We start from the raw sequence: 27,089 nt of genomic DNA, 5'->3' as shown, positions 1-27,089 counted from the left end.
CCATTTTGAATATTTGAACCGTACGCGCATCCTAATTGCGCATGTGACGTCATTATTCTAGAACATTCCTATTTGTCGGTATATAAGTCGATCAGATTAACCGGAATTCTATTTTACGCTGTTTAAGTCGATCCGATAATACGATAATCGGATATTACGATAAATTCCTGCTTTTGATGAATTTCATCGAAAATTTGACGGAAGACCCACTCGTTGCTCGCAACGAGATCGTATCTAGTTATTATTCTTTTTTCTTCTTATTTCTTCTCCGGTACTTTTTTGTCCGGAAGTGTTCTCAGAAAGTGTTCACCAAACTAACTTAAAACCTTTTTAGGGTTACTAGGCATGTTGTGTAGATGTGCCGAACGAAGGTCATTTTGCGCGCATTTGCATGCACGTGCGGGCGCGTGCAATAAGTAAAATGACTGTTATATTTAATATGGTTGTAACTTTTATATTTTTTGATAAAATATTTTGAAACTCATTATATAAAGATAAATAAGTTGTGTAGATAAGATGACATGGTCAAATTTGCATGAACTCACGCGCATGCACGTGCGCTTTGCTCTGATTGGCTGAAACAGAAATCTTAATATCTTTTTTGTTTTATGATGAAATGCTTTGAAATTTACAACATAGACATGCATTAGGATGTACTACAATATAATTTATAAAATTTTTCATGAAATCACGCGCATGCACGTGCGCTGCAATCTGATTGGCTGAAACTTTAAATAAGTATAACTCCCTTGGTTTTCAACCAAACAGCATGGGATTTAGAACATAGATAGACATAGAGGACTCCTACAGGATGGTATGGTCACCATTCACATGTATGCACGAGCGTGCACGTGCGCTTTGCTCTGATTGGCTGAAACAAAAATCTCAATATCTTTTCTGTTTTTTACAAAATGCTTTGAAATTTAAAACTTATGCAAACTTTAAAATGTCCTACAAAATGATATATAACAAATGTCATGAAAGCACGCGCATGCACGTGAACTGCAATCTCATTGGCTGAAACTTTAAATGGCTATAACTCCCTTGTTTTTCAACCAAACAAGATGGGATTTAGAACATAGACAGACATAACGGACTAATACAAGAAGGCATGGTCATCATGCACATGCATGCACGTGCGTGCAGGCGCGCTTTGCTCTGATTGGCTGAATTAAAAATCCCAATATCTATTTCGTTTTTTGACGAAATGCTATGAAATCTTAAACATGGGCATGCATTAAGATCTCCTACAATATGATATATAACAATTTTCATAAATACATGCGCATGCACGTGCGCTGCTATCTGATTGGCTTAAACTTTAAATGGCTGTAACTCCCTTGTTTTTCAACCAATCAGGATGGGATTTGGTCCATACACAGACATAATAGACTCCTACAAGAGGGTATGGTCATCATGCACATGCATGCACGTGAGTGCACGTGAATTAGTAAAATTAAAAATACAATTGAATGAACGTAGTTTTACATGCTTTTGGATTAAATGCTTCAATATTTAGTAAATCAAGATCTCTAAATGGTGTAGACTAGATGATATCGTCATTATGCTTATGCATTTACATGAGCACACGTGCTACGCTAAAATTTGAATATACTTGATATACTTTTGGGAAAACATTGTTAAAGTCTTAAATGCATAGACTTTGCCTTATTTAATGAAGCTTACAGGGAATATGGCATGCAAAGGGAGTTGGGGAGCGTTTGGGGAACATCTGTAACGGTTCCCGTTACAATTAGCACTAGTTAAGGTCTTCCGTCTTCAGCGGAAGACCTTCTTGTTATTCTTAGGTTTCTTTTTCACTTTTATTATTATTATTGTTTTTTTTCTTACCGATTTTGTGCACGCGATTTCTCGAAAACGGCTCGATGGATTTCCATGAAACTTTCAGGACTTATGTGACATCACTTGAACCTTATGCGTTTTTTTCTGTTTTGATGACGTCACTTCCGGTCCGGAGTTATCAGCCCTTTTATGTTTTTTTGAGGGTCGGTTTGTCCGCATGATTTCTCCTAAACGGATTTAGATAGACGCTTGATACTTTCAGGTATGGTAGACCTATGTCTGTAGATTTGCGGAATGTTTTTCGTTTTTATCGGAAGTGCCGCACGTCGGCGCTCGCTATGGCCCGAAAAAAGTCGTATTGCGAATTTCAAATTTTTTAACACGTTTTCTACGATATCTTTTGATCTTGAAATATTTTGTTAAAACATATAGAACAAAAGAAGTGTAGAATTTTAAGATCTTTCAAATGATATCTTGTAAAAGGGCTGGCCCCTAAAATTAAGGGCCTAGAGGGGCCAATTTTTTTTTCATTATATCTCAAAAAGTATTGAGAATTTGTAATACATCAAAGAAGCAAAGTTGTTCAAAATGTCAGGCTTAATCTATTGGGTTCGTCAAAATACGTCCGGCGACGTCACTTCCGGCCCAACCGGAAGTAGTCGTAAAACACGTATTTTTGCCGCTCTTGACAAGTTTTGGGGTAATATATGTCTCTGGGAGCATAAAAATTAATTTTCCGTCCGTCGTCGTCACTTCCGGTCAAACCGGAAGTAGCAAAAATGGCTTATTTTTGCATTGATTTACATTGATTTAGAGGATTCAAAGCATTTTTAGGCGTTATTTTATATTTTTGTTGAAAATGAAAGCTACTTCCGGTCAAACAGGACGGAAGACCTACTCGTTGCTTTGCAACGAGCTTTGCTCTAGTTATTATTATTATTATTATTTTTCTTCTTCCTGGGAAAATTTTGTCCACGAGTGATCTTGTAAACTACACATCCGACTAAGGTAAAATGTTTTTAGGGTCAGTAGACATGTTATGTAGATTTGCCGAACGAAGGTCATTTTGCGCGCACGTGCTTGCAAGAGCGCGCACGTGCAACACGAAAAATGACCAATATAATGGATATTGCTGTAACTTTTCTTTTTCTTGATGAATTTTTTTGAAACTCATAATGTAAGGATACATTAGTAGTATAGACAAGATGGCATGGTCAAAATAGCAAGATCTCACGCGCATGCACGTGCGCTTCGCTCTGATTGGCTGAAACTAAAGTCTCAATATCTTTCTTGTTTCTTGTCATAATCTTTTGAAATTTTTAACATAGTCCTACATTATGAAGATCTACAGCATGATATATAAAAATTTTCATGAAAGCATGCGCATGCGCGCGTGCTGCAATCTGATTGGCTGAAACTTTAAATGGCTATATCTCCTTTGTTTTTTGACGAAATGCTTTGAAATTTAAAACATAGTCATGCATTAGGATATCCTAAAATATGATATAGAAAAAAATCATGAAATCATGCGCATACACGTGTGCTGCAATCTGATTGGCTGAAACCTTATATGGCTATATCTCCTTTGTTTTTTGACGAAATGTTTCGAATTTTAAAATATAGTCATTTATTTAGATATCCTTCAAAATACTGATAAATGTATATATTTGACCGGTCAGCAGGGGATGCTCACTCCTCCATGGCACCTGATCCCACATCTGATGTTTCGGAATTCCGTGTTTGCTCTGCTCCTATTTTGTATTGTTTTATGAACTTTGATACTGAATACTGTTCTTATCTCTATATCCCTCTTATAGCTTAGGTTCAATTATTGTTTATAGAGAACTCTGCTGTAAAACCTCTGGGAAATGGTATGTTGCCATCTATCAAGTAGAATATGAAAAAATATTTACTAGTCTATTTTGTTTTTGTTGACATTACAAATTCCTTGTTTCGATTTTTGACATATATTGTGCATTGTATTGTAGTTTTGTTTTGGATATGTTAACATTGTTCTGTATTAAATATTGCAATCTGTAAAAATACATGTAATTTGTGTTAAACTGAATCAAATCCCTTGTCAAAGCCATTTTTGTTTTTATAAAATAAATACGAATGGATGAAGATCCGAAGGAGCCTTTTTAAAAATGGTAGGGCGCAGTCTCCACAAAAAATACGAGTTTGGAAAAAGCAACAATTGACTTTAAAATGTACATTGATTATATTGAATTTTGATACAAATGATACTACTGACAACATTTATTTTCCCTTCTGTCGGTGTCAAAAGAAGAAAATTAAGTGTACATATTGTTCTCAAATTATCAATAAAATACACCTACCATTTATTAAGCATTTCTCAAACACATAAGAATTATAATAATTAAAATGAATTATCCAACTTTTATAATAATTGTTTACGTTATACAATTAGACTTCCAATAAGAGGAAGAGAAAAATATAATATTTTCTTCTATGTATACTATGAAATCAAATTGTTTTTAAAAAATTATAACCATTAGTTCATCAATTGTGCTCTATGTTTATCTATTGCTTTCTGAACTTGGATTTGTTTAGGTTTGATTTAAAATTGAAAGCGCAATTTTTTTTAGATTACACATTCACTTGAAAAAATTCTGGTACAGTTCCTTTAAATACTATTTAAATAATTTAATAACTTTTTTATGTTTTAAGAAAAATTTACATCTCTCAGTGTGATTTGCCAATAACAACAATAAAGTAAAACCTTGCTTATTATAAATAAAATCACGTTTTGCATTCATTTTTTAATACGAACATTTTAAATGCTTTCTAATATAAATGTCCATTTAAGAATAAAAGAGTAATTAGTAAGTATTACACACTGCTACATTTTTGTTCAATTTTCTTCTTTCACCATGGACGTTCTGGGTGGTCTTTAAACCTAAAAAAAAATTAGCAAAAATTCAAAAAAAAAATTAAATTAAAAAATCAGGCATATAAATCTATATCGCATTTTTATAATAGCAGTTACCCAAAATTACATTATCACTAACGCAGACCTCTAGTAAATACTATTTTTAGATAAGGAAACATTAAAATTAATTTTTTATGTCAGTTATATTGCAAAAAGATATATAATTTTATGCTAGGTAATATATACAACTCACATAGCTGCGACATCAAAGTAACGTCGTTTTGTTTTTATCTTATCAATATCCTCCATTTCGTCTTTGGATAGAGAAAAATCGAAAACCTACAAAGCACAACGATAGATATAGTATTCTGCAGTTACATATGTAAGTATTGAGCAAACAATTTTAAATAAAAATATTAAATAATATATTTTATGAAATTAAATAAATTACACCTGTATATATTCCATAGAATCTAGTACTAGTTATACCCGCACTTTCTAAAGAAAGTTCAGGTATATTGTTGTTACTCATGTCCGTCCGTCCGTCCGTCCGTCCGTCTGTCACACTTTTCTTCCCTGAACTCCTCCTACATTTTACAAAGTAGCTTAATCATCTTTTGGGAGATGGTTGGTGGGGTCATGTAGATGTGCAGTAAGGTTTTGGAATTTTGATTTTGCCCCGGGGGGTCAAATGGGGGTCGAAAAATGACGTTTTTTATGCAAAAAGCCCCGTCTTCCCTGAACTCCTTCTACATTTTACTCAGCAGCCTAACCAGCTTTTGGGAGATGGTTGGTGGGGTCATGTAGATGTGCAGTAAGCTTTCGGAATTTTGATTTTGCCCCAGGGGGTCAAATGGGGGTCGAAAAATGACGTTTTTTAAGCAAAAAGCTCCGTCTTCCCTGAACTCCTCTTACATTTTATTCAGCAGCCTAATCATCTTTTGGAAGATGGTTGGTGGGGTCATGTAGATGTGCAGTAAGGTTTTGGAATTTTGATTTTGCCCCAGGGGGTCAAATGGGGGTCGAAAAATGATGTTTTTTAAGCAAAAAGCTCCGTCTTCCCTGAACTCCTCTTACATTTTATTCAGCAGCCTAATCATCTTTTGGGAGATGGTTGGTGGTGTCATGTAGATGTGCAGTAAGGTTTCGGAATTTTGATTTTGCCCTGGGGGTCAAATGGGGGTCGAAAAATGACGTTTTTTATGCAAAAAGCCCCGTCTTCCCTTAACTCCTCTTACATTTTACTCAGCAGCCTAATCATCTTTTGGGAGATGGTTGGTGGGGTCATGCAGATGTGTAGTAAGCTTTCTGAATTTTGATTTTGCCCCAGGGGGTCAAATGGGGGTCGAAAAATGACGTTTTTTATGTTAAAAGCCCCGTCTTCCCTGAACTCCTCTTACATTTTATTCAGCAGCCTAATCATCTTTTGGGAGATGGTTGGTGGGGTCATGTAGATGTGCAGTTAGGTTTCGGAATTTTGATTTTGCCCGGGGGGTCAAATGAGGGTCGAAAAATGACGTTTTTTATGGAAAAAGCCCTGTCTTCCCTAAACTCCTTTTTCGTTTTAAACAGTGGTCTTATCCTCTTTTGAGAGAGTTCACTCTTTTGAAATTTTGTTAAAACATCAAGGTCAAGGGGTAAAAAATCATAGCATGTTGGGAAACATCTTGTTATGGGTAATGTTCACTTGAAATGTGAAAGTTGAATCTCTTCTCAATGAAAAGGAAATACAACATTAATGAAAACTAAGTTAAACTTCAAGGTCAAGGTCACAGAGTCAAAAAGTCATGATACATTTGGAAAGGTCTTATCACAGGTAATATGAATGCCCTTTCATTTATCTTTCAAAATGATTAATTCAAAGCAATTAATTTGTTTATGAAATTAGGTCAAACTTCAAGGCCATGGGTAATAAAAATCATAGTGTATTTAGAATGGTATTGTCCCATTTAATACTAATACACATGTTTAATATAAAAGTCCTGTCTCTTCTCATTCAAAATATACGACCATGAGGACCAATTGCAAGGTTAAATTTATTGTGACAGATGGGCAGATTGACAAACAAATGAGATTTAATGTACCCTACCTTAGCGAAAATGGGGGACAATAAATGTCTTTGCTGTTCTTGAGAAGAAGATTTATGTTGGAAAAGTCCCCTGCATATTTAAATGTAAATTGGTTGAAATTGGCCCAGTGGTTCTTAAGAAGTTAATGTGAAAAGTTTGCAGACAAACAGATGGACAACAGAAATCAGTACATTTCAGAAAACAGTATGCTTATAAATAGTTAATCAAGGTGCTTTGGGTAGCAAAATTAAGCTAAACTGGTATATCTAAACTGGTATATCTAATTCATCCGCAGAGCTTAGTATATTTTAATATGCACAACCTTTTCAACTCTTATCATAATTATTTTTTAAAATTTATATCACCATGTCTCATTCAAGGGAGAACTAGAGATATGACCAGATGTATATCTGTTGAATATAAAATATGTACATGTATACTGTGTTTTTTAGTAATTTGTTTGTTTGTTGTGACAGCAACTGTTATGGCAGCTTTTGGCAAAAGTTGAAGTTTCTCAAATGTAAGTCAAACTCCAAGGTCAAGGTCAAAGGGTCAAAATTGTTGGTATCAAAGGGAAAGTCTTGTCACAAGGAATACACATGTGAAAAAAGAGAGAAATCCCTAGAACTTCCTCACCTGTTCAAAAGTTATTGCCAAGGTTAAAGTTAAATTGGGTTCAACTCTAAGGTCTAGATCAAAAATAATTATACCTGTTGAAAGTTCACAATGATTACACATGTTAGAGCATGAAAGTCCTAGCACCACCTGTTCAAAACTTAGGCCAAGTTTAAGGTATTTTTCTTGTAAAAGTGGGTCAAACTCCAAGGTCAAGAGATCAAGAGGTCAAAATTGGTGGTACCCATTAAAAGATTTTGCCAAAAGAAATTTACCTATGAAATATTGAAGTCATGTGTATAGCCCAATCCACTTAAAACTTATGAGCAAGGTTAAAGTTTCTGTGGACAGACAAACATACATAAACATAGGAAACAAAATATGTATATATAGTCAAATGAAAAAATTTTCTACTATTATGGAGTCATAAGATCCATTGTCATTTCAGGTACAAGGAGTCAGTGGCTAGGGAGATCAGACACCCCCCCCCCCTGGAATTAGCAGTTATTTAAATAAGACTATGTACTGTAGAGAATAAAAATGACTTTGGACATCCTCCCCCTTAGAAAACAGGGACTCCACCATCATTGTTATTATTATTATTTTTTATTTGCTTCTCAGGAAATCTTGGGCTGATTTTTTTGACTGAGGTGTGACCCCCCCCCCCCTTTCTGAAAAAAAAATTCTGGATCTGCGCCTGTATATACTGAATGTCCGCAACGGGAGATAACTTGACAATGTGAAATTTTCGACTGTGGCATGCGATGATCTTTGACCCTTTTTGAACTTCAACCTAACCATTTGCATTTATTTATTTTTATGCAATCTATACTAAATCTTGTACTTACCGAATGTCATAGGTCGTGACAACGAATTCATGAAATATAATCCATATAATCCAATTAAAACACAAATGATTTTAACTGACCACACTGCATCGTCAGCATACATGTTCTAAATAATCTCATTCGACAAACCTTTGCTGATTCCGTTGCCAGTATGAATCGGCCGAGGTGTGCCGAGAGGTGATATCTATAAATATGATAATGGGTGACGCAAACCCAATGTGAATGTAGAAAATAAGATGTTCACACGTAAAACTGTTTAGTACAAGAACAAATTTCAAACTATCATAATAAACTATGTTTTAACATAACTTTGCCATCTAGGTCTATTTTTAAAAAATGTGAGAGTGAGAGAGTGTGTGTGTGTGTGGGGGGGGGGGGGGGGGGGGGGCGGGGGAGAGAGATAGGCATTGACAAATTAATTGGGTTGTATTTTCAATGGGTTTTTTTCCCGACCAAGTACTAAAATCAGTTTGCACATTTTGATAAATTCATCAAAAACGCTTTGTACTAAAATAATATGTCGTTGAGAAAGTAAATTTAAAAAGTTCCAAATTATGGGCAAAATATTCATCTGAATCTAATTAAGTAATTTACTTCAATCATTAATTAAATTCTGTTATTTCAGACTGGTAATGAATTAAGTATTCAAAATACATATGTGAGGCTCATAGATCATATGGTCACCTGAAAATTTTATGTTCAATTTGACGAATACATGTACGGTGATAATTATAGAATTATAATGACTTCTTCCTTGGAAAGTCCAATATGAAGGAGTGTGTATTGAGAGGCAAACACCATAGTGCGGGTATTACTGTCTCATGACAGCATCTAGTTTGGTACTTGTTATACCATAAATAATTTTTCAGTAAAAGGAGAATTGAAATAAATTATAAAATTTAATTCAAGCGTTCTGAATATGTTGCTGAAATAATTTATGCCCACAGGCACCTGACGTTACTTATTTTTCTTTTAATAAAAAAAAATTATACCCTTACCTAGGCACCTGACGTTACTTATTTTTCTTTTAATAAAAAAAAATTATACCCTTACCTTATAATAAACAAGGTTACCAACGCGCCATCTTGAATTTTTCTAGGCCAGCCACATCAGCAAGATTTTGCGCTCGAAACGGAATGACAAGATAATTTTGCGATCCTCTCCGTGTAGCAGCAGGTCCTTCAACATCTATACTTACGACCTATTCAACCAAATCAGCACATTTCGTTTGCAATTAATTAAAATCTCTCCTCGTTTTCTATCTACTGCTTCAGATATGCGAAAAATCGCCAAAGGGGGCCGGAAGTTTACATCATTATGTTAATGGGAATTCCCTGCATGAATCTGATTGGTTAACATAATTTTTATTGAAACAGAAAAGAAGCTTTGCGGGAAAACTTCGCAGGCTTACCATGCTTACCAAAGAACAGTCGAAGGCATTGAATTTAATTGAAAGTGGACATAGTTGTGTAATTTTGGGGCAGGCGGGGACTGGAAAGTCATATCTAATAAAGGAAATGCTTAAAAGAATTCAAGACAAACGTGTATCCGTAACCGCTAGCACGGGTTTGGCGGCACGACAATTCCAAGCGCCACAACTATTCACCACTGGGCAGGGCTAGGAGATGGAAGGTTTGAAAACCAGCACTTATTAAAAATCCTCAGTGAAGAAACCAAGAGCAGAATTCAGAAATGCGACATTCTAGTCATAGATGAAATATCCATGATCAGTAGGAAAATTTTTGAGAAGGTGTGTATAACTTTGTTTGAGAAAATGAGAATGTTGCCATAAATATTACCCTGTGTATTTTCTTATAAAGTGCAATTATATTAGCATTACCATAGGTAACTACCACAAATATTAACTGTTATGGGATGGTTATAGACCCGTTCCGATTTTGTTTTTACGTAGCAGACAGTATTTCCGGTTTACGGGAGAAAGGTAAATACATCTGATATCTGAGTTACTAGGCCATGTCTATCGCTTAGATAACCTTACAAAATTTATGAGAGCTCTTGGAATAATCTAGTTTTATACTGAGAATGTTTGCACCGACATCCGTGTGAAATTAAGTGCACATTTGTTTATGTTGAAGAGGTACTGTTTACATATAAATACTAAAGTAGGTAGGCCTAATAGACGAATTTCACATTCCTTAGAGTTATCTCATTTTTCCCACTTTGTCCTTTGTAAGTTACCTGTTAATATTTTTAATCTTCAAACGATATCGGACAATTACGATCTGTACCTGTATTGCCAGAGTATGGGGCAACATGAAAAACATAATGAACATGTTCATACAAATTTAATCTCGAAGATACTGACCCTCAAAGCTGAAAAGATTATAGAGGGAAAATAGCATCTTACACTGTTTGACCCCAGATTGACCAGCAAAGGGATAACTTTTTTAAATGCAAAAGCTGTCTATTATCAGGTCCAGTCACTATTTCTGCCTACTTAGCTATTAATTGCTACGTAACTATTTAAACATAGTACCAAAGTAGCTTTTTTTACCTACTTATTGTATTATCTGCATTTTGTGGCCAAAAGATCGAAAGGCGCAACATGGTGAATACCATAATTTTTGATACAGTCAGACTAGTCTAATGATGAATAAGACAAAATTTTGACCAAAAAATAATTTACTTCATGAATCAGCAATTTTACATTAGTTTCTATGCAAAATCGATAATACACGAAGTAATCATTTTTTGGCCAAATTTTTGTCTAATCCATCATCAGTGTGGCTGTATCAAGGACTTTTAGCTCACCATGTTGTGCCCTTCCTGCATTTGGTCACAAAATGCAAGTAAAGCAGAAGGTAGCTACTTTGGATAGGGTTAATTTAAATACCTACATAGCTATTGATAGCTACATAGGTAGAAATAGTCTTTGGACTGTACCTACATGATTACATAAGGCCCATTGCCTGATTACTGTACATGTATGTTACTCACTTACTGCCAAGCGGTTGTTTATATCATTATTTATAAAATGCATATCGATTTCAAAGTATATTGAATGATGCAGTGCAGCAATAGCTCTTTCCAATCTTACTGTAAATCTTAGTTATTCCCCGCTCAACTATATATAATCGTCTATTTTCTTTATTTAGCTAGAATTCATCTGCAGGTCAGTTAGGGAACCAAGCCTATATTTTGGTGGATTGCAGGTTAGTAATTTGAATCATCAATGCACTAAAAATTGCATAGCTTTAGATATTGCTGTTGATTAAACCTAGAAAATAGGTTTGAAATATTGTAAAGGATAATGGTAAATGATAGGCAAACTAATAAACATGTAATTACTGGTATAAGGTGATTATTGTCATAAAACACTAGATAGCCTATGATTTTAATATGTGTAATACAAGTCTAGTTTGTGAGAATCATGGCATTTTGCAGAAAAGAAGATAAATATACAATAATATTCTGTTCTTAAAATATTTTTTTAAAAATTCCCATTTATTCATAGGTTGTGTGTGTGGGTGATTTCTTCCAATTACCACCCGTCCCAAATGACTTATACAGGGATCCTGGAGATCATGCGTTCACTTCAGATGTATGGACAAAGACGATCACACACATCATAACACTTAAAACAGTAATTCGTCAGAGTGATGAGGACTTGATCCTAGCCATCAATGAGTTAGAGCGGGGTGTTCCAAGTCACCAAACAAACCAGTTGATACTTGCCTTAGAGAGACCTTCGACAAGAAGCAGTCCCTGTTTTCTATTTGGTACAAATTTTGAAGTGGATTGTTTCAACATGACAGAATTGCACAAAATGCCAGGAGAACCAACAAGTTACTGTGCTGATGAAGAAGGGGAGCAGAGATATCTAAGAAAGATCATCGCAAATAAACTTCTTTTACTTAAAGAAGGTGCCCCAGTCATGCTGATTAGAAATCTCTCCGACTCTCTAGTTAATGGGTTACTGGGAACTGTGCTAAGGTTAGAGGAAGATGGTCCAACTATGAAATTTGAAGACAAAATAATTAAACTAAACAAGGTTACATTTAGTGTATTTGACCCTGCACAGTGTGCAACAATAGCACAGAGAAAACAATTTCCTATTGCTCTGGCTTTTGCCATGACTGTTCATAAGTCCCAAGGACTAACTTTACCTAATGTAGTTGTGGATTGCAAAAATATTTTCCAAGCAGGTCAGATGGGTGTGGCAGTTGGGCGTTCTACAGACCGTGGAGGGCTCTGTGTGAGGAACTACGATCCAAAGTGCTGCAAACAGCACCCTCAGGCTGTGAATGATTACTGTTCATCCTTGGGGGTTGTTGCCATAGGAGATCTATCTTGCTGCCAAAAAGTATGTTGATAACGATTTTGTATATAGCATGCTTTTACTTATGTAAAGAAAAATTATTTATGCTATCAACTACCGGTAAATGCATTACTCATTTACAGTGTATTAAACAATTTTTTACATGTAGTTTAAAACTGATATATTGTTATAAACTAAAAAGTTAACAATTCATTATTGTTAAGGTGTTTATTTTTATTAGGTGTTCGAAGATGGCATATTTGAAGAAGACTTCTTTGATACCAGTGAGCATGGTGAGATACATGTATATGTGGCAGAAAATTCAGATGAGTCTGACTTTGAGGAGGATGACATGAAAATGATAGAAGAGCTAGAAAGGGTTCGCATCATGCTTTTGTCTTCATTTTCTAAACTAGCTTTATCTGAGTTAAATCTAGTCTGACAACAATGTCTACCTTTTGAAATATAATTTATAATAAGTAACAGAGGCAAACACGTGGAATATTTCTCAATCACAAGAAATATTTAGAATGACAGGAATATTTTAAACTGTGTACATATTAATGGCATGTAGCATAACTATTTGAAAGTTAAAAAATCTCAGTGTATGATAAAAGAAATATAAAGATCCTTAAGAAAAAGCATGTTTTTGTTCATACAGTTTTGTATTGATTTGATTCAGATATCTGTGACATATTTGCATGACATACAATGTATTTAACTTTCAGGCTGAGAACTCAAGGCCAGAAGGAATGGATCATCAGAAAGCAAGACATCTTCTGACTGAATTAAGGGTGCAGAATCCACTATCAGATAATCAAAAAACACTGAATTCCGATATTATTTACTTTGAGATACACTTTGATCAGTTTTTGGACTTTGTTCAAGTTTTAACTCAAAAGATTGAATCTATGAAGAGTGAACATTGCAGTTCTTCACAGTCTGTGAAAAACTGGACTTCATTTTATTCCAGCTATCATTCGTTTCTGCAGTCCAAAGAATACAATTCTTTATGCAAATCTCTATTCTCAAGTCGAAGTGTTAATGACTTATTCTGCGGAAGTGTTGCTACAGCAATTCGAAAAAATATTGTAGCGTCGCAGACAGAGCAAGAGCCAGAGCAGCCAATGAAAACCTGTGATACATTTATATCTGACTTTGCACATGGCAAGATACGTTATGTTGGTGGCCGTGCTGTAGCGAAATTGAAGTACCATAATACTAACTTGGTGCGAAATGATCTTAGAAATTATGGGAAAATTTTGAACCAGCAAGCGAAAGTAAAGGTGGAGGTGCTTCAATCTATCATCGTCTCACAAGCAGATGTTGAATGCTCCACGAAATTTCCACAAAGTATAATTGATGTCAAAAGGAAACAAAATCTGTCTTGTGGTCTAACAAATATTTCAGATGGAGCATTCCAATTCTTTTTAGAATTGGAAAAGACTCGAATTCCGTTGTATAGTGAACATGAACTTAAGTACCATGGACAAAATGTTTTGCAGCATATTCAGGCAACAATAGTAGAAGACAGAGATTTGTTCAATTCATGGACCAATATATTTTCTAATCTACAGACTAGATTGTTTACCATGAATGCAGACTTGGACACTTGTTCTCTTATATTGTCAGACATAGTTGATGGAGCAACAGCAATTACCTGTTTATTTAAAGACATTGTGAATTCTTACCTGAGAGTGACAGACTCTGAATATAGAAAGAAACTTTTAGAAGAAGTTGGACAAAAGAAATCTATGGAGCACAGAAAAAAAGTTTTAACTAAAGGTAAAGCAAAATCCTCAGCAGCAAATACTAACATTTCCATTCATGACTTACTTGGAGCAACCAACAGGGAAGCATATCACTTAAAACTTAAAGCAGCTTTGATTGAAAATTCTGGCTTGTTGAACATTTTTAAAAAGAAAGAACTGTTAATCTTGGGAAAGTTTTACAACACTAAGCTTAAACAAGCTGACAAGAAGGAAGTTCAGTGTGATATTCTAAGAAACACTATTTTGAATTGTGACAAGATGCCAAATCCAGATATTCAGTTGAATCTGTCGGATCGTCAGGGTTCATCTATTAATTAGGATCATTCAATGTAAGGTAAAATCATACTATAAATTTACTGCAGCTTTTGAAATAAAATTTGAAATCAAATGTTGATCAAGACTAAACTTAATTTTATTTATTTACACATTTGTTATGATTGTTTTTGGTTTTCTTTAATGTTCAGATTTTTGCAAAGCTGTTTGAATGGAAGTGCTGATCCTCCATGGGAACCTGCTTTCCTTCTTGCAGCATTGGATTTCTTGGAAACCAAATTCTGACATAGGGTTATACTGTTTGTAGCACTACAGTATTGTAGATAATTTGGATTGCTTCCGGCACCATGATGGAGTCCCCTTTGCTGAGAAAAGATGTTTTCAACAATGTCGCTGTTCACAAATCCTGGTGTAAGTATGTACTTAATGTCATTCACAACAATTCTACATAAACTCTGAAATCCATAAAGAAGGAATTTCAAGTCCTCTCTAGTCTCATGTGACATTAAATGCTTAACATCTGAAGTATCTTTTTCCCACTTAAGGAAGAAGAGGAGAGCACTGGAAAGCTGTTGTAGACGTTCATCTTGAAGGTCTGCGATGGGACGTCTGTCGTGGAAGACATTTATCAAAAGACTAGTCTGTTCCAATAATTTGATGGGCCCATCACAGCGGGATGCAGCAAGAGTACTGTCCCCCAAACTTTCCTTGAACTGTCGCATGAGATGCAGCATGTCTGAGTTGAGGCATTCCTCGGCGAGATGATTCCTCATTTTTTCTGCTTGGTTTGGATGCAGATGTTGAGAGGTAAGTTTGTGATGGATAGAGAGACCATGCTTTTTATCCCATTCATAGGCATCAATGAAGGTTTTCCATGTTGTTTCACATCCATCAATGTTGAGAAGTCGAGAGTGCCACTGGCATGTACGACTGCTCAGAATGTTATTTCTAATTTTTTTAAACAAATGTGATGGATCTGCAATGAAGATTACTGGATGGGTATTACAGAAAGGATTAAAGCCAGCCATATCAGATGAAGGTGATGGAAAATGCATTTTGATGAACGATCTGTTGTTAGATGCTCCATCCAAGGAGGTGTAAATAATATGAAACCCCCATTGTTCAAGAGCTTGCACTACATCCCAGAACATTGTATAGATTTGTGGTGCATTGGCTTGGGTAGTGGGATAGTGAGCAACAAGGAAGCGGAAACCTGTCAGACCGTGGAAAATGAATTGAATGACATGGTTTGCCAACAGGTATTTGGAGGACTGCATTCTGTTGCCCTCAACACCTAAGTCAGGCATTCCTATCAATTTGCGGGACCCACCATGATGGTCTATTTGGATGTCTTCCTGAATGGCCATTTCATCAAGAATAAGGCCTCCATAATAGCCCTCTTGAGGAATTCCATCATTTTTGGCCTGCATGAACATCCACTGTAGCATGTCGTTATTGACTCCAGATGTTTGATATACAGAGTTTTTGTATTTTGATAATGTGTTTACACAAGGTAGAATAAGTTTTTTACTAAAGCAGAGTTGCTCATAGGCCCTGGGACTTCTTGTCCAAATAGATAATGCTAATTGCATAATGTCAAAATCCCATTTTCTTGATGTAGTATTACTGACACTAGAATTGATAAGTTGAGATTTTATAAGTGCAAGTTGTCCTTCTCCTAAATAGGGTGCCACCTGCTGAAGATACTGCAGTATTTCAGTTGGAGAGTTGGGAACGTGGTTGGTGGATGTGGATGGTGGAGGAGGCGGAGGAGGGGAAGGAGATGAACTTTCTGTTGACTGTACCAGACGTTCAGATTTTGTAGCAGTAGATTTAACGCTACGTAGACTTTTGCAGTGGTGACATGTCACAGTTTCCCTTTTGGAATTCAATGGCAACACTTTCATGCACTGTGAAGAGTATGCAGTACTTTTATGGTGAGAATTTGTTTGTAGAATGACATTTTCCTTGTTATGTACTGAGATTTTTTCTGCGTCTAAGCCCTCACAAAAGCGAAAAGAGTTTAGTAAACAGAATAATGAGTTCACTTTGAGGAAAGTAAATTCTATTTTGTCATGTTTAATTCTTTGTATTTTATTCCCAACAGATATCTGAAATGACCCATCAACATTGATCAACACTTCCATCAGAATTTTATGACCATTGCAAGATAAGGAAGTATCTTTCGCAAAAACAACGGAAGAGGATGAGTTCCTTATCAGAAAAAAATCATCTGGAATACACTTGTAGATGTCTTGCAAATTTGCAGGAGTATCAACATCACATCTTGGAGCTAATCCTGTATACACAAAAATTTTTTGAGTCCAGTTTCCCTTTTTACGGACTTTTTCTCTTTTTACACCCTTGAAAGTGTTTGAAACAAGTCGCCCAATATATCTATTTACATCTGTTTTTAGGTCAAAATATTGACTGAAATTCACTGCGACATCTTCTACTGGTACATATGAATCTTTGTTTTCAATGTAGTGCTGATGCAACCTGCATGTATAAAATTAATGGGTCAGAATACTTTGATATATTTGTATAATAAGTAAAATTATGTTTATGTTTGTACTTTTATCAAAAACTGCATTCAGTTGTGTATTTAAAGAATTAAAACCAGTTACAAATTAAACATTTTATTCAGATCAGCATTATACTTCTAGGAATTAGAAAAGAAGTCATGTATGTTCATGTGTTTAGATAGATATTTCTAGTCCTCTGTCAGTTTGTGGAAATCTGTATTTAGTAAATGAAGAACCTTGTCCCTTTAAAAATACTAGAAGGTATTGCAGGAAAAATAAGGCCATTCCAAGTATTTACTAGGTTTAGAGTCCAGGGGCGGATTGGTATTGAGGTTAATAACTTTGAAAACAAACACACACTAAAAATGTAAAAATACAAGTATTTGAAACACTATTTACTGTTTTGGGATTGGCATAATTTTTTAAAAAGTTTTTTAAATTAAATTATTTTTATAAATTAGTATTTTTATTTTAATGCAAGGAAATTTCTCCAATCTACAAGTATTCATTTAATGATGATGATATGGAACAATAATAGGTGTTTCAAGCCTTGCAGAGGATTTTGGTTTTATTATATTTTGTAAACCATGCAGCAACTTGACCAATATTATCTGGCATCCATGTCATGTATTAATTTCAAATTTCTGAAGTTACTACATGTATTGCTCTCAGGGGGAGAGTTTTTTTTTATTTGATTGTTGTTTAACATCCCTCTCAAGAATTATTCAATCATATGGAGACACCACTACTTGCAAGTGGAGAGCTGCAAATTTTGTCCTATACTCAGCAATCGGGCCATTGAGCAGGGAGGGATCTTTATCTTGCCAACACCTACTGCGACAGGACCTTGGTTTATACAGTCTCATCTGAAGGACCTGTCCCTACTCTAACCACTGGGTCACTCGGGCTACCAGGGGTAGGGTTAATGATTTGATTATGTATTTTTTCTTTTGAAGGGGGGGGGGGGGTTATGATTAGGTTGACATGAATCTCAAATTAGCAATTGTGACCCAAGAAAATCTTGTTTTTAAATTTTATAGATGTTAACAACAAAAAAAAAAAACATGCATTTACTTGCATAATAATTACTTTATTTACAAACTGGATCCTAGTCTTGGGTAAAATGCTTCAATGATTTTTGTTAGAAACATTTATAAAATGTAGGATCATAATGGATGCTCTCAAGCTCTGCTGCTGTAGTTAGTTATTAAGACCCAGGTGTCATTAAGCTCCTTGTATTGCCAAGAAATATACTATTGCCAAGAAATATACTTCGAAGAAGTCAGACATTAATATTTTTCATATTGTCTTTGGTTTAGAAGTATGTTTATTCTGTTCAACATTAAGTATTTATTTTCATAATGAAAAATTGCCAGGTCCCTGTGAATCAATGTTAAATTACAATGTTTTATGAGATTAGGATCAACAGTTGACTTGATTAAACCTGTTGGCTCATATATGAATAATTCTCTGTTGTGGAGATTGAATTCTTATGATTATGAACAAGGATGATATAAAAGTCACTCCCCAGTCAGGGACGTAGCAACAGGGGAATGGGGGCAGGGGGCCTGGCCCCCCACTTTTTCCCCAACATTACCTTTACTATTGAAAATGTTCATTGAAAGGTTCTTCCCCCCCCCCCCACTTCTTACCACAGTATAGTGATATGAAGGAAAATGTAGATTGTATGAAAAAAAAATGGAATTGAAAGGAAGTAGGCCTTGAAAAATGTTGGCCACTACCCCCAATCCCCCCCCCCCACCACCACGAAATAGGATTTTGGAGTTTGAGCAGTTGGGGTTCTTTTTATTTGCTTGTCAACATTTACAGGTTAGTGAAAAAAATTTCACTGGTTGCCGATGCTACGTGCCTCCTGCCAGGAACTTAACATAATCAATATTTTCCCCTAGTTTTATCAGTGTTTATGTCACATATATATGATTTCTTCTAGGCCTATCCCTTTAAAAAAATCTGTCTTGTATCCTGCACCATGAAAATATTTTTTTAATTTTTCTTATTTGGATTTTTTTTTAAAAAAGAAAACAGTTTGATGTCAGGTATCTGTGTAACTTTTTTTTTTATTTCTGCTATGATGAGACGATTAGTGTATAATATTACATCAATACATTGTGAATTATTAAAGAAACGTGAATATTTTTAAATATGGTGTGATAAAAGCCATAATTACCAGTAAAAATGATCAACTTCCATAATTTCATTTCGTAAGTAACTATTTCGATTTATGAATTTAAACCTGCCGCCTTTTGAATATGTATATTGGCATTATATTTGGAAAAAGAATTGACCAATCAGAAAAGGGATTGCCCGAAGAATGTGTGATGATGTAAACTTCCGGCCCCCTTTGGCGATTTTTCGCATATCTGAAGCAGTAGATAGCAAACGAGGAGAGATTTTAATTAATTGCAAACGAAATGTGCTGATTTGGTTGAATAGGTCATAAGTATAGATGTCGAAGGACCTGCCGCTACACGGAGAGGATCGCAAAATTATCTTGTCATTCCGTTTCAAGCGAAAAATCGTGCTGATGTGGCTGGCCTAGAAAAATTCAAGATGGCGCGTTGGGTACCTTGTTTATTATAAGGTAAGGGTATATCATACCTGGATATTACTACGTATTCTTTCTGGAGTAACACTCTTTGGAATTACAATAATACCTCTTTGAATGAGATTTCGAAGTAAAACCTGTAAAGGAAGATATGAAATAAAAACAATATAATCCAAAACAAAACATACGTTGATATTAAAGAACGTTTACTTCAACATCCATGATTGTCTTAATCCTTTTTAAATGTACCTGTGCAGGGGTTTTTCCATACTTCTTGGCTATTTTCTTAATGATAGGATCTTCTAGAGCAACCGGTTCATCTGCTTTTTTACTAAAAAAAATATAGTATTAATTCTCATATATTGGGGGTTATCAAAAAGCTCCTGGAGTGAGGCTATAAAATTAGTACTTTGTAGTCTGAGCTTACAAAATTTTTATGGAACATAAAACAATAAAAAATAAAGAAATGTTGAAAATTTTAGCCTGATACGTTAATTATTTCCCAAATGATTATAAAATAAAAACGACATTATGTCAACGCCCGGCGCCGTCGCCGTATTATGACGCCCGACAACGTCATTGTTTTTCAATTTCTGCTTCTTCTACCTCGAACACTTATTTTGATGAGATTCACTGGAGCTGAGGCAGGATTCAATCCGTCTTGTTTATATGATTTTAAAATGTCATGAGCAGCGGCTTTAAATGCATATAATATTGCAAATGAATTTATACAATGGGACAGATCCTTGTTTGATTGTGCCAGCATATTTTGCTTTTTGGAGTTCAGTATCTACAACACATGATCAACGTCATTTTTTCACGTGATTGATTTTTCACACCTTGACTACAAATCGACATTAACTGTACATTCCTTTTCTCTCTGAATCTATTTGTCATTAAAAACAAATACTCTGGAGATATATTATTTCTCCGTAGTCAGTTTAAACGTTTCCTAGGTCTATGCCATTTTTTTCAGGGACAAAACTTTATAAAATGTTGGAAAAGAATACCCCTCCCCTCTTTTGACGTCATTTTCAAGCAATATTTGGGTACTCCATGTAAAATTTATGATGAAATTTCATGGAACTTCCAGAATGAGGTAAAAATTCCATATTTTATGGAACAGTAGTGTCCCAACACATACCTGAATTAACGGGATTTTTGGATGTCAAATGTTCATATCAAAATAGTTTTTCTTAGTTACACTTAGATCGAAAAAACGTCGTTTTCGAGGTTGCGCCGCTTGGACATATCATTGCTTACAAAAACATTACTAATTTATTAAAAAAAAAATCAATTATTTGTAATTTATTCTATAGATAGAAAATATGATGCTCACTAGATATTTCAAAATTCATTGATGTACCTAAAGTGGTTTTAATTTCATGGCGGTAGTCCACGAACTTTTTGAAACCCCCTCGTAGAAGACTTGTCTTGGGATTTTATTTCTTATCTCTTTTTGAATTTATTGAAAATAGAAAAAAGGGATATCAATCGAATGTGAAATACATGTAGACACGTGTATAGCCATAATATATATTTTTGATAAATTATCAATATTTTTTATATGTTTCAGACTCAGAACAGTTTAAAACAACTCAACTCGTACACTCTAATAAGTTTTCTTAATTTAATAATCTTCAAAGATTTCCGTTATTAAATTAGACATGTAAGTGTCAATTTTAACTAATAACCATGGATACATCCTGTGTTTGGAACCATACGTTTTTAAATAAATGTAGCCGTCTTGGATTACTTTTTTGGCAAGGAAAGAAAAAACTTGCAAATTCGAAAAAAACTTATGGTAATTTTGAAGGTGAATGTTTTATTCAAATCTGCCCAATGTGATGCAATGTCTTTATGCAAGATATTTGAAATCAAAATAATTTGTGTAGCTTGCTTTTTTTAGTATAATAAAAAAGGAATAAATTATAATCTTCATTAAAAGGTGTTTTTTCGGCAATGGAACATTTATCATTATATCTTTTATTCTTTTCATTCTTTTAATCAAAGTATTAAAAACTCAGTATATCAACAATATTCATAAATGTTTTGATTTAAACAAAATATTTGTAATACTCACAAACGTTCTGGCCTTCCCGGAGATCCTATAGGAGCGTAGGCTGTTAATGTAACGCCAAGCTTCTTACAGGCCTCAAACAACTCTTTCTGTGGCCAATATATGTGGCATTCCACCTGTGAAGGAAAAGTAAAACATTTAAGAAACAGAAATTTTATCAAAAAAATGTAGAACCTCTTTTATTTGAACAAACAAATTGCTTTAGAGGTTTATTACTGAGTATTAGGGTTGATTAAAGGTTAATTAAATCACATATAATATAAAACAAAGTGAATGCGCTAACTAACTTGGTTTGTTACAGGTTTGTGTTTCGCCACCTTGCAGATTCTTTCAACTTGTGAGATACTGAAGTTAGACACTCCAATAGATTTAGTCAATCCGAGGTCTACAAGTTCCTCCATGGCCTGTAAAACGTGCGATATTTCGTTAATAATTTTATATGACAAAATCATAAGCAATTTATTTTTTCATGCTGTGTCAATTTAATAAGTTATTAACGCAGGACGATTTCTTTGCCATTCATTTAACCAAAAGGTGGCTAATTGAGGTTTACTGAAAGTTGACTAAAAGATAATTGAAAGGTGATGAAAAATTTATATAAGATGAATAATTGTTTACTGAATGTTGATTAAACGTTAATTGAAAGTTGACTAAAAGTTAACTGAAAGGTGATGAAATTTAACAAAAGATGACACAAAGTTTACTGAAAAGTTAACTAAAAGGTGACTAAACGTTAACTGAACGATGACTAAAAGATTCCTCAAAGGTTAACCGAAAGGGGACTCAGAGTTTACTGAATATAGTGACTTTAATTTTACTAAAAAGGTAATTAAAGCCAAGTGAAAACTGACTGAAATTTACTGCAAGGTAAACTGAGACCTGACTAAAGTTTACTAAAAGGTGACTCAAAATTTACTAAAAGATGACTCAAAGTTTACTGAAATGTGTCTGATTGACAGAACGTCATATATAATGTTGTACCTTCCATGTTCCCAGAAGGTCCCACTTGTCTGCAGCCTTCCAGCCTCCGGCTTCGTTTAGTGGAAAAACATTGTTGTCGTTACCATCATACTACAATACATTAATTCAAGCCAACATTAGGTATTTGATAAATTAAGAAGCAGAAAGAATAAACAATAGATTATTATTATTATCCATTTTAAATCTTATCTTCTTTTGTACTTACCACTAAAGGTATAGGGAGATGAATCAGGTACAAATCTAAATATGATAACTGTAGTTTCTTCAGGCTTATTTCAATGGATCTCTTCACCAGTTTTGGGTCCATGTGAATCATTGGAAGCTGATATAAAAAAAATCTTTGTTATACAAACACAAAAATACATGTTTAAGGGGAATACTTCTGTTTCTTCCATTTTGAAACACCCTGTCCAAACAATGTACAGCATGATATATTTTTTTAATACATAGATTCCTTAATATTTCCAATTTAATAATATACCTATTGATTGCATTTAAAAATTTTACTTAAATATAAAAATCATTCTGGTAACTAGTATATAAATAGCGAAAACCTTTACAAAACTTTAAGTTGTATAGCATTCATTCATGAAATATACATTCATTTTGTTCTTAGATACCTTTGTAACGATAAACAATTCCTCTCTTTTCACTTTTCCACTCTTAATATACTCCTGAAGAACCTCTCCTATTGCATCTTCATTCATGTAATTATAGGCCGTGTCAATATGTCTGTACCCGGCATCCAAAGCAGCCCGTACAGCTGCCTTAACCTCATCTTTTGGACTCTGAAAAAAGGTTTAATATTGGGTAATATTAGTTACATAGTCTTTTAGTGACAGGGTATGGGATGATACCTGGTTAGTAAATTTCATACCTGGCGAGGCGGAGCCGAGTCAGGTATGAAATTTACTAACCAGGTATCATCCCATACCCTGTCACTAAAAGACTATGTAACGAATTTACCCCACCGATGAAACATTTACGTTTTATCTGTGGTTTATAAATGGTTTTCTCTGCTAAATGCTTTATCGGGCTTATACTGTGCCTATTATGACGTCACGTTTGTGTTTGTGACGTAATACATCGACCGGGTATGGATTTTACTGACCGGGTATGGATTTACAACTGACCGGGTATAAGTAATCCACTGCCTTCACGTGACAGACTTCAACCAATCGTAAGCCAGGATTTCACGGAAAAATCAACAGAGGTGGGGTAAATTTCATTTCTGGTATTTTCATACTCCTATGATGTCATAGATTATCACAAAATCTGTAAGTAATTTAAATACACACCCAAAGAAAATGTATCTTTTGGACGAATGCCTTTCAATAAGTGTAACATAAAATATTTTTAGCAAAACAATATAAAATTTGAATAATTTCATTTTTTTTATCAATGATCAATCTGTTCGAAAAAATGCCAACGGCAATAACTCCTTCTGATGTATTTTCATTTAATATTTTTCTTTTTTGTAATTCTGATGTAAAATGTTTGCCCTGTTATTCAAACTATAAACTTTTTTTTATGAAGAAACAATTATTTTTTAACTTCTCGCATCAGAATAATGTATTTGAACCCGTTTTAAAAAAAAAATTACTGCATTTTTAATAAAAATATGGGATTTTTAAATATCGGCATATGCTTCTGTTTACCTATGTCTATGGGTTAAGAAACATAGGAACCCTCTTTATACGAGGGTCATTCAGTAAGCATTGGCGTCGGAAGCATACTGAAAGTGGGGGGCTAAGTGTAAAAAAAAATCTTTTTAGAAGTACCTTCTAAAAAAACCTGACACGCAAAAAAAAAAAGTATAATGTCCATTTCCCAAACACGAAAATCCTATTTCGGGGATGGGTGTGGGTGGGTAGGTTCGAACTTCAGTACCAATATTTTTTCCAAACACCACCACTTTCCCCTTTTTTAACCTAACACGTACCTGTAGAAAGTGGGCGGCTAAATTTAAACCTAAAGATATGTTCAAGGTCTATACTAATTATATATTTGGAAAAAAAGTGGGGAGATAAGCCCCCCCCCCCCCCTAGCCCCCCCCCCCGGTTCCGACGCCTATGTTAAGTAATGCAACTTATGGTTTCCGTAAGAAATGCATAGTACTTTTAGATTTTCTTTTCACGGTCTATAAGTTCCATTCACCCTCTCTCACGGTGAAAATGGTGAAAGATCTCCTTAAATCTTCTAAGAATTGTGACAAGAGAAAATGGCTTAGAAAATGCAGCAGATCTAGAAGACCCGTTATTGTAAGAAGATGCCAGAGTTCAAAGCATTGAATATCAGCATTTTCTTTGACTCTAGAGGTGCGGTCGTTCAAATTCCTGTACCCAAAGGAAGAACCGTTAATGGCTTGTTTTACAAAAATAGAATATTGAACAAAGTGAAACATATCTTCCGCAAAAGACGCCCAAAGACAGTCCTTTGTGGAATTTACCTGTTGCATGACAATGCTGTCGCAGACAAACATAAAGAGGTAAAAGCGTTTCTGGGGAATGAAAGAGTTACAGAGTTGCAACACCCGCCATATTCGCCAGATCTAAGTCCATGCGAATTTTTTTTCTTTCCTGACGCTACGGCTCCAGATCGGCCATTGGCAGTGCCGTCTATCAGTGCCTTTTAGGTATACATAAAGACGAGTATGCAGAGGCTTTTTGGTCTTGGATAAAAAGACTTGAAAAGTGTATTAAAGTGAATGTGGAATATTTCGAAGGATTGATGTAATAAATTATTTGAATTTAAGGTTGCGTCATATTTTTTATACCCAGTTGTATTACTTAATGAATGACCCTCGTATTATAGCTATATTTATTGAAAATAGATGTAGTTTCTCTACTTTTAACCCAGAGAATTGTGAGTATTGAAAACCCTTAACAAAAAAGGATTGTTTTGGGATAAGTATTCGATTTGATGATACATGTAAATGGTATGGAGTGAATTTCCGTTTTCCAGCACATTTTTCTACTCCTTAATCTCTATCTCACAACAATAATGTTAACACTTATGTGCTCTTAAATACTGAAACTGATGAACAATTCGGTTCATGTGAACCTAAAGCACATTTGCAGCCCTGTTCTGCAGCATGTTAAATAATAAAGAGGGTGTGTGTGTGTGAGTATAGAGCATTTATTACAAATGCCAAATAAGATTACAGATTTTACAATTTCAGAATGCAGCAGAAGGTGGGGCCCAAAAAATATCCCATAAGAGGGACAATGAACTTACAGAGAAGGGTCCCTCGAAGGGTGTTCGATTTGATGATAAATGGTATGGAGTTAATATCCGTTTTCCAGCACATTTTTCTACTCCTTAATCTTTATCTCACAACAATAATGTTAACACTTATGTACAAGAGTCTGCAGGTCACGTTCTTGTAACCTGATAAGAAAACTACCTATTCGTTATAAATAAAGGATCAAGCATATAAAGCCAACTTTACTGATAATAAATACGAACCTGCCATGTGCCCAGTCCGATAAAAGGCATTTCCTTCCCATTATTTAGTTTCACTGCCATGTTCATTCCAGCCATCCTTTTCTGCTACCCGCTTCTCAATGCAGGTCAGATTTATATCTGTTAGATGTCCTAAAAAAAGGTCTGCCCTCTTATCGCGCATTTCTTCAATAATCAATATTAAAACAGAGTACACAAGAAGGTCAAAAATTATTACAAGCGTTCGTTTAAAAGCACAAAAGTGCAAATAGTTTTTTAAAATAAGAGAAGTATATGGACATAGTGAACAGTACTCAAGCTCCTAGTCCATTAACCATTACAAATTTTGGAGAAAGGAAGGCACGGAGCTCTAAAACATCAGAAATGGGACAAGGTGCGCAACAGAAAAATCCGTCGACAATTCAGTGTGTAAATAATGGCCTAAAAATAAGGTTAAACATAAGTAAGCATTTGAATGAATGATAGATTGCATTTGCTAACAAGGTCATTGTACTGACCAATAAACTCACGAAATTATCAGTTTAAACGATACGGTTGATATTCTTGATTCATCAACTTTTTGTCGATAACTTACCTGGTTTTAGAAATTGCTCAGACGTAGAACAAGCTCTTGTGTATCAAATCAACCGAGAGATATTCACCCCATATACATCTGATAAGAATACTAGTACTGAATATATTCCTACATAGGGAAAGAGAGTAGACGATTGAAAAGAAACATGGAGATAACCAACAGCAAGAACAGTAAGAGTCATCACTATCAGAAATTTTGTTGTTTAATGTCCATTCTAGCAAACTATCCAAGTATGAAACATATGTGTAAGAACAACAATCACCCTGTCCTAAATCCCTCCCTTCCAACCTTCACCAACTCCTGACAAATATTCCTTCCGGAGTGGTTCTTCTTATTTTATTCTTGC

General features: G+C 34.7%; 2 protein-coding genes and 1 long non-coding RNA gene across 3 annotated transcripts; 2 read left to right on the top strand and 1 right to left on the bottom strand.

Moving 5' to 3' along the window:
- Positions 1-4,648: 4,648 nt before the first annotated feature.
- On the bottom strand, positions 4,649-26,325 carry LOC134278686 (aldo-keto reductase family 1 member B10-like). Its single transcript, XM_062760983.1, has 10 exons — positions 26,173-26,325; positions 23,325-23,492; positions 22,910-23,026; positions 22,705-22,794; positions 22,011-22,127; positions 21,727-21,839; positions 19,893-19,974; positions 19,697-19,780; positions 4,950-5,035; positions 4,649-4,723 (listed from the first exon to the last, which is right to left on the bottom strand). The coding sequence occupies exons 1-10, from the start codon at positions 26,245-26,247 to the stop codon at positions 4,693-4,695; spliced, it is 963 nt and encodes a 320-aa protein (XP_062616967.1). The 5' UTR covers positions 26,248-26,325; the 3' UTR covers positions 4,649-4,692.
- LOC134278683 (ATP-dependent DNA helicase pif1-like) lies at positions 9,641-14,667 on the top strand. Its single transcript, XM_062760982.1, is given in 6 exon segments — positions 9,641-9,812; positions 9,815-9,978; positions 11,345-11,401; positions 11,704-12,552; positions 12,749-12,886; positions 13,236-14,667. Coding segments are annotated over 6 exon segments (2,742 nt in total). The 3' UTR covers positions 14,598-14,667.
- LOC134278685 (uncharacterized) lies at positions 14,714-17,062 on the top strand. Its single transcript, XR_009994493.1, has 4 exons — positions 14,714-14,963; positions 15,098-15,359; positions 16,239-16,489; positions 16,660-17,062. It is a non-coding gene; the product is annotated as an uncharacterized LOC134278685 (long non-coding RNA).
- Positions 26,326-27,089: the final 764 nt, after the last annotated feature.

Source organism: Saccostrea cucullata, unplaced genomic scaffold, assembly GCF_032062105.1.
Source record: "Saccostrea cucullata isolate Sc308-1 unplaced genomic scaffold, CSIRO_AGI_Scuc_v1 ctg11987, whole genome shotgun sequence".
Taxonomy (NCBI): Eukaryota; Metazoa; Mollusca; class Bivalvia; order Ostreida; family Ostreidae; genus Saccostrea; species Saccostrea cuccullata.
This window is presented reverse-complemented; position numbering and strand designations above follow the sequence as displayed.

Excerpts from the sequence above, each read along its gene's own strand:
- LOC134278686 (XM_062760983.1), bottom strand. The coding sequence starts at position 26,247 with ATGGCTGGAATGAACATGGCAGTGAAACTAAATAATGGGAAGGAAATG. Across the intron at positions 22,795-22,909 it reads ATCTCCCTATACCTTTAGTG|TATGATGGTAACGACAACAA; the intron begins GTAAGTACAAAA and ends AATGTATTGTAG. Across the intron at positions 19,781-19,892 it reads ATGGAAAAACCCCTGCACAG|GTTTTACTTCGAAATCTCAT; the intron begins GTACATTTAAAA and ends CTTCCTTTACAG.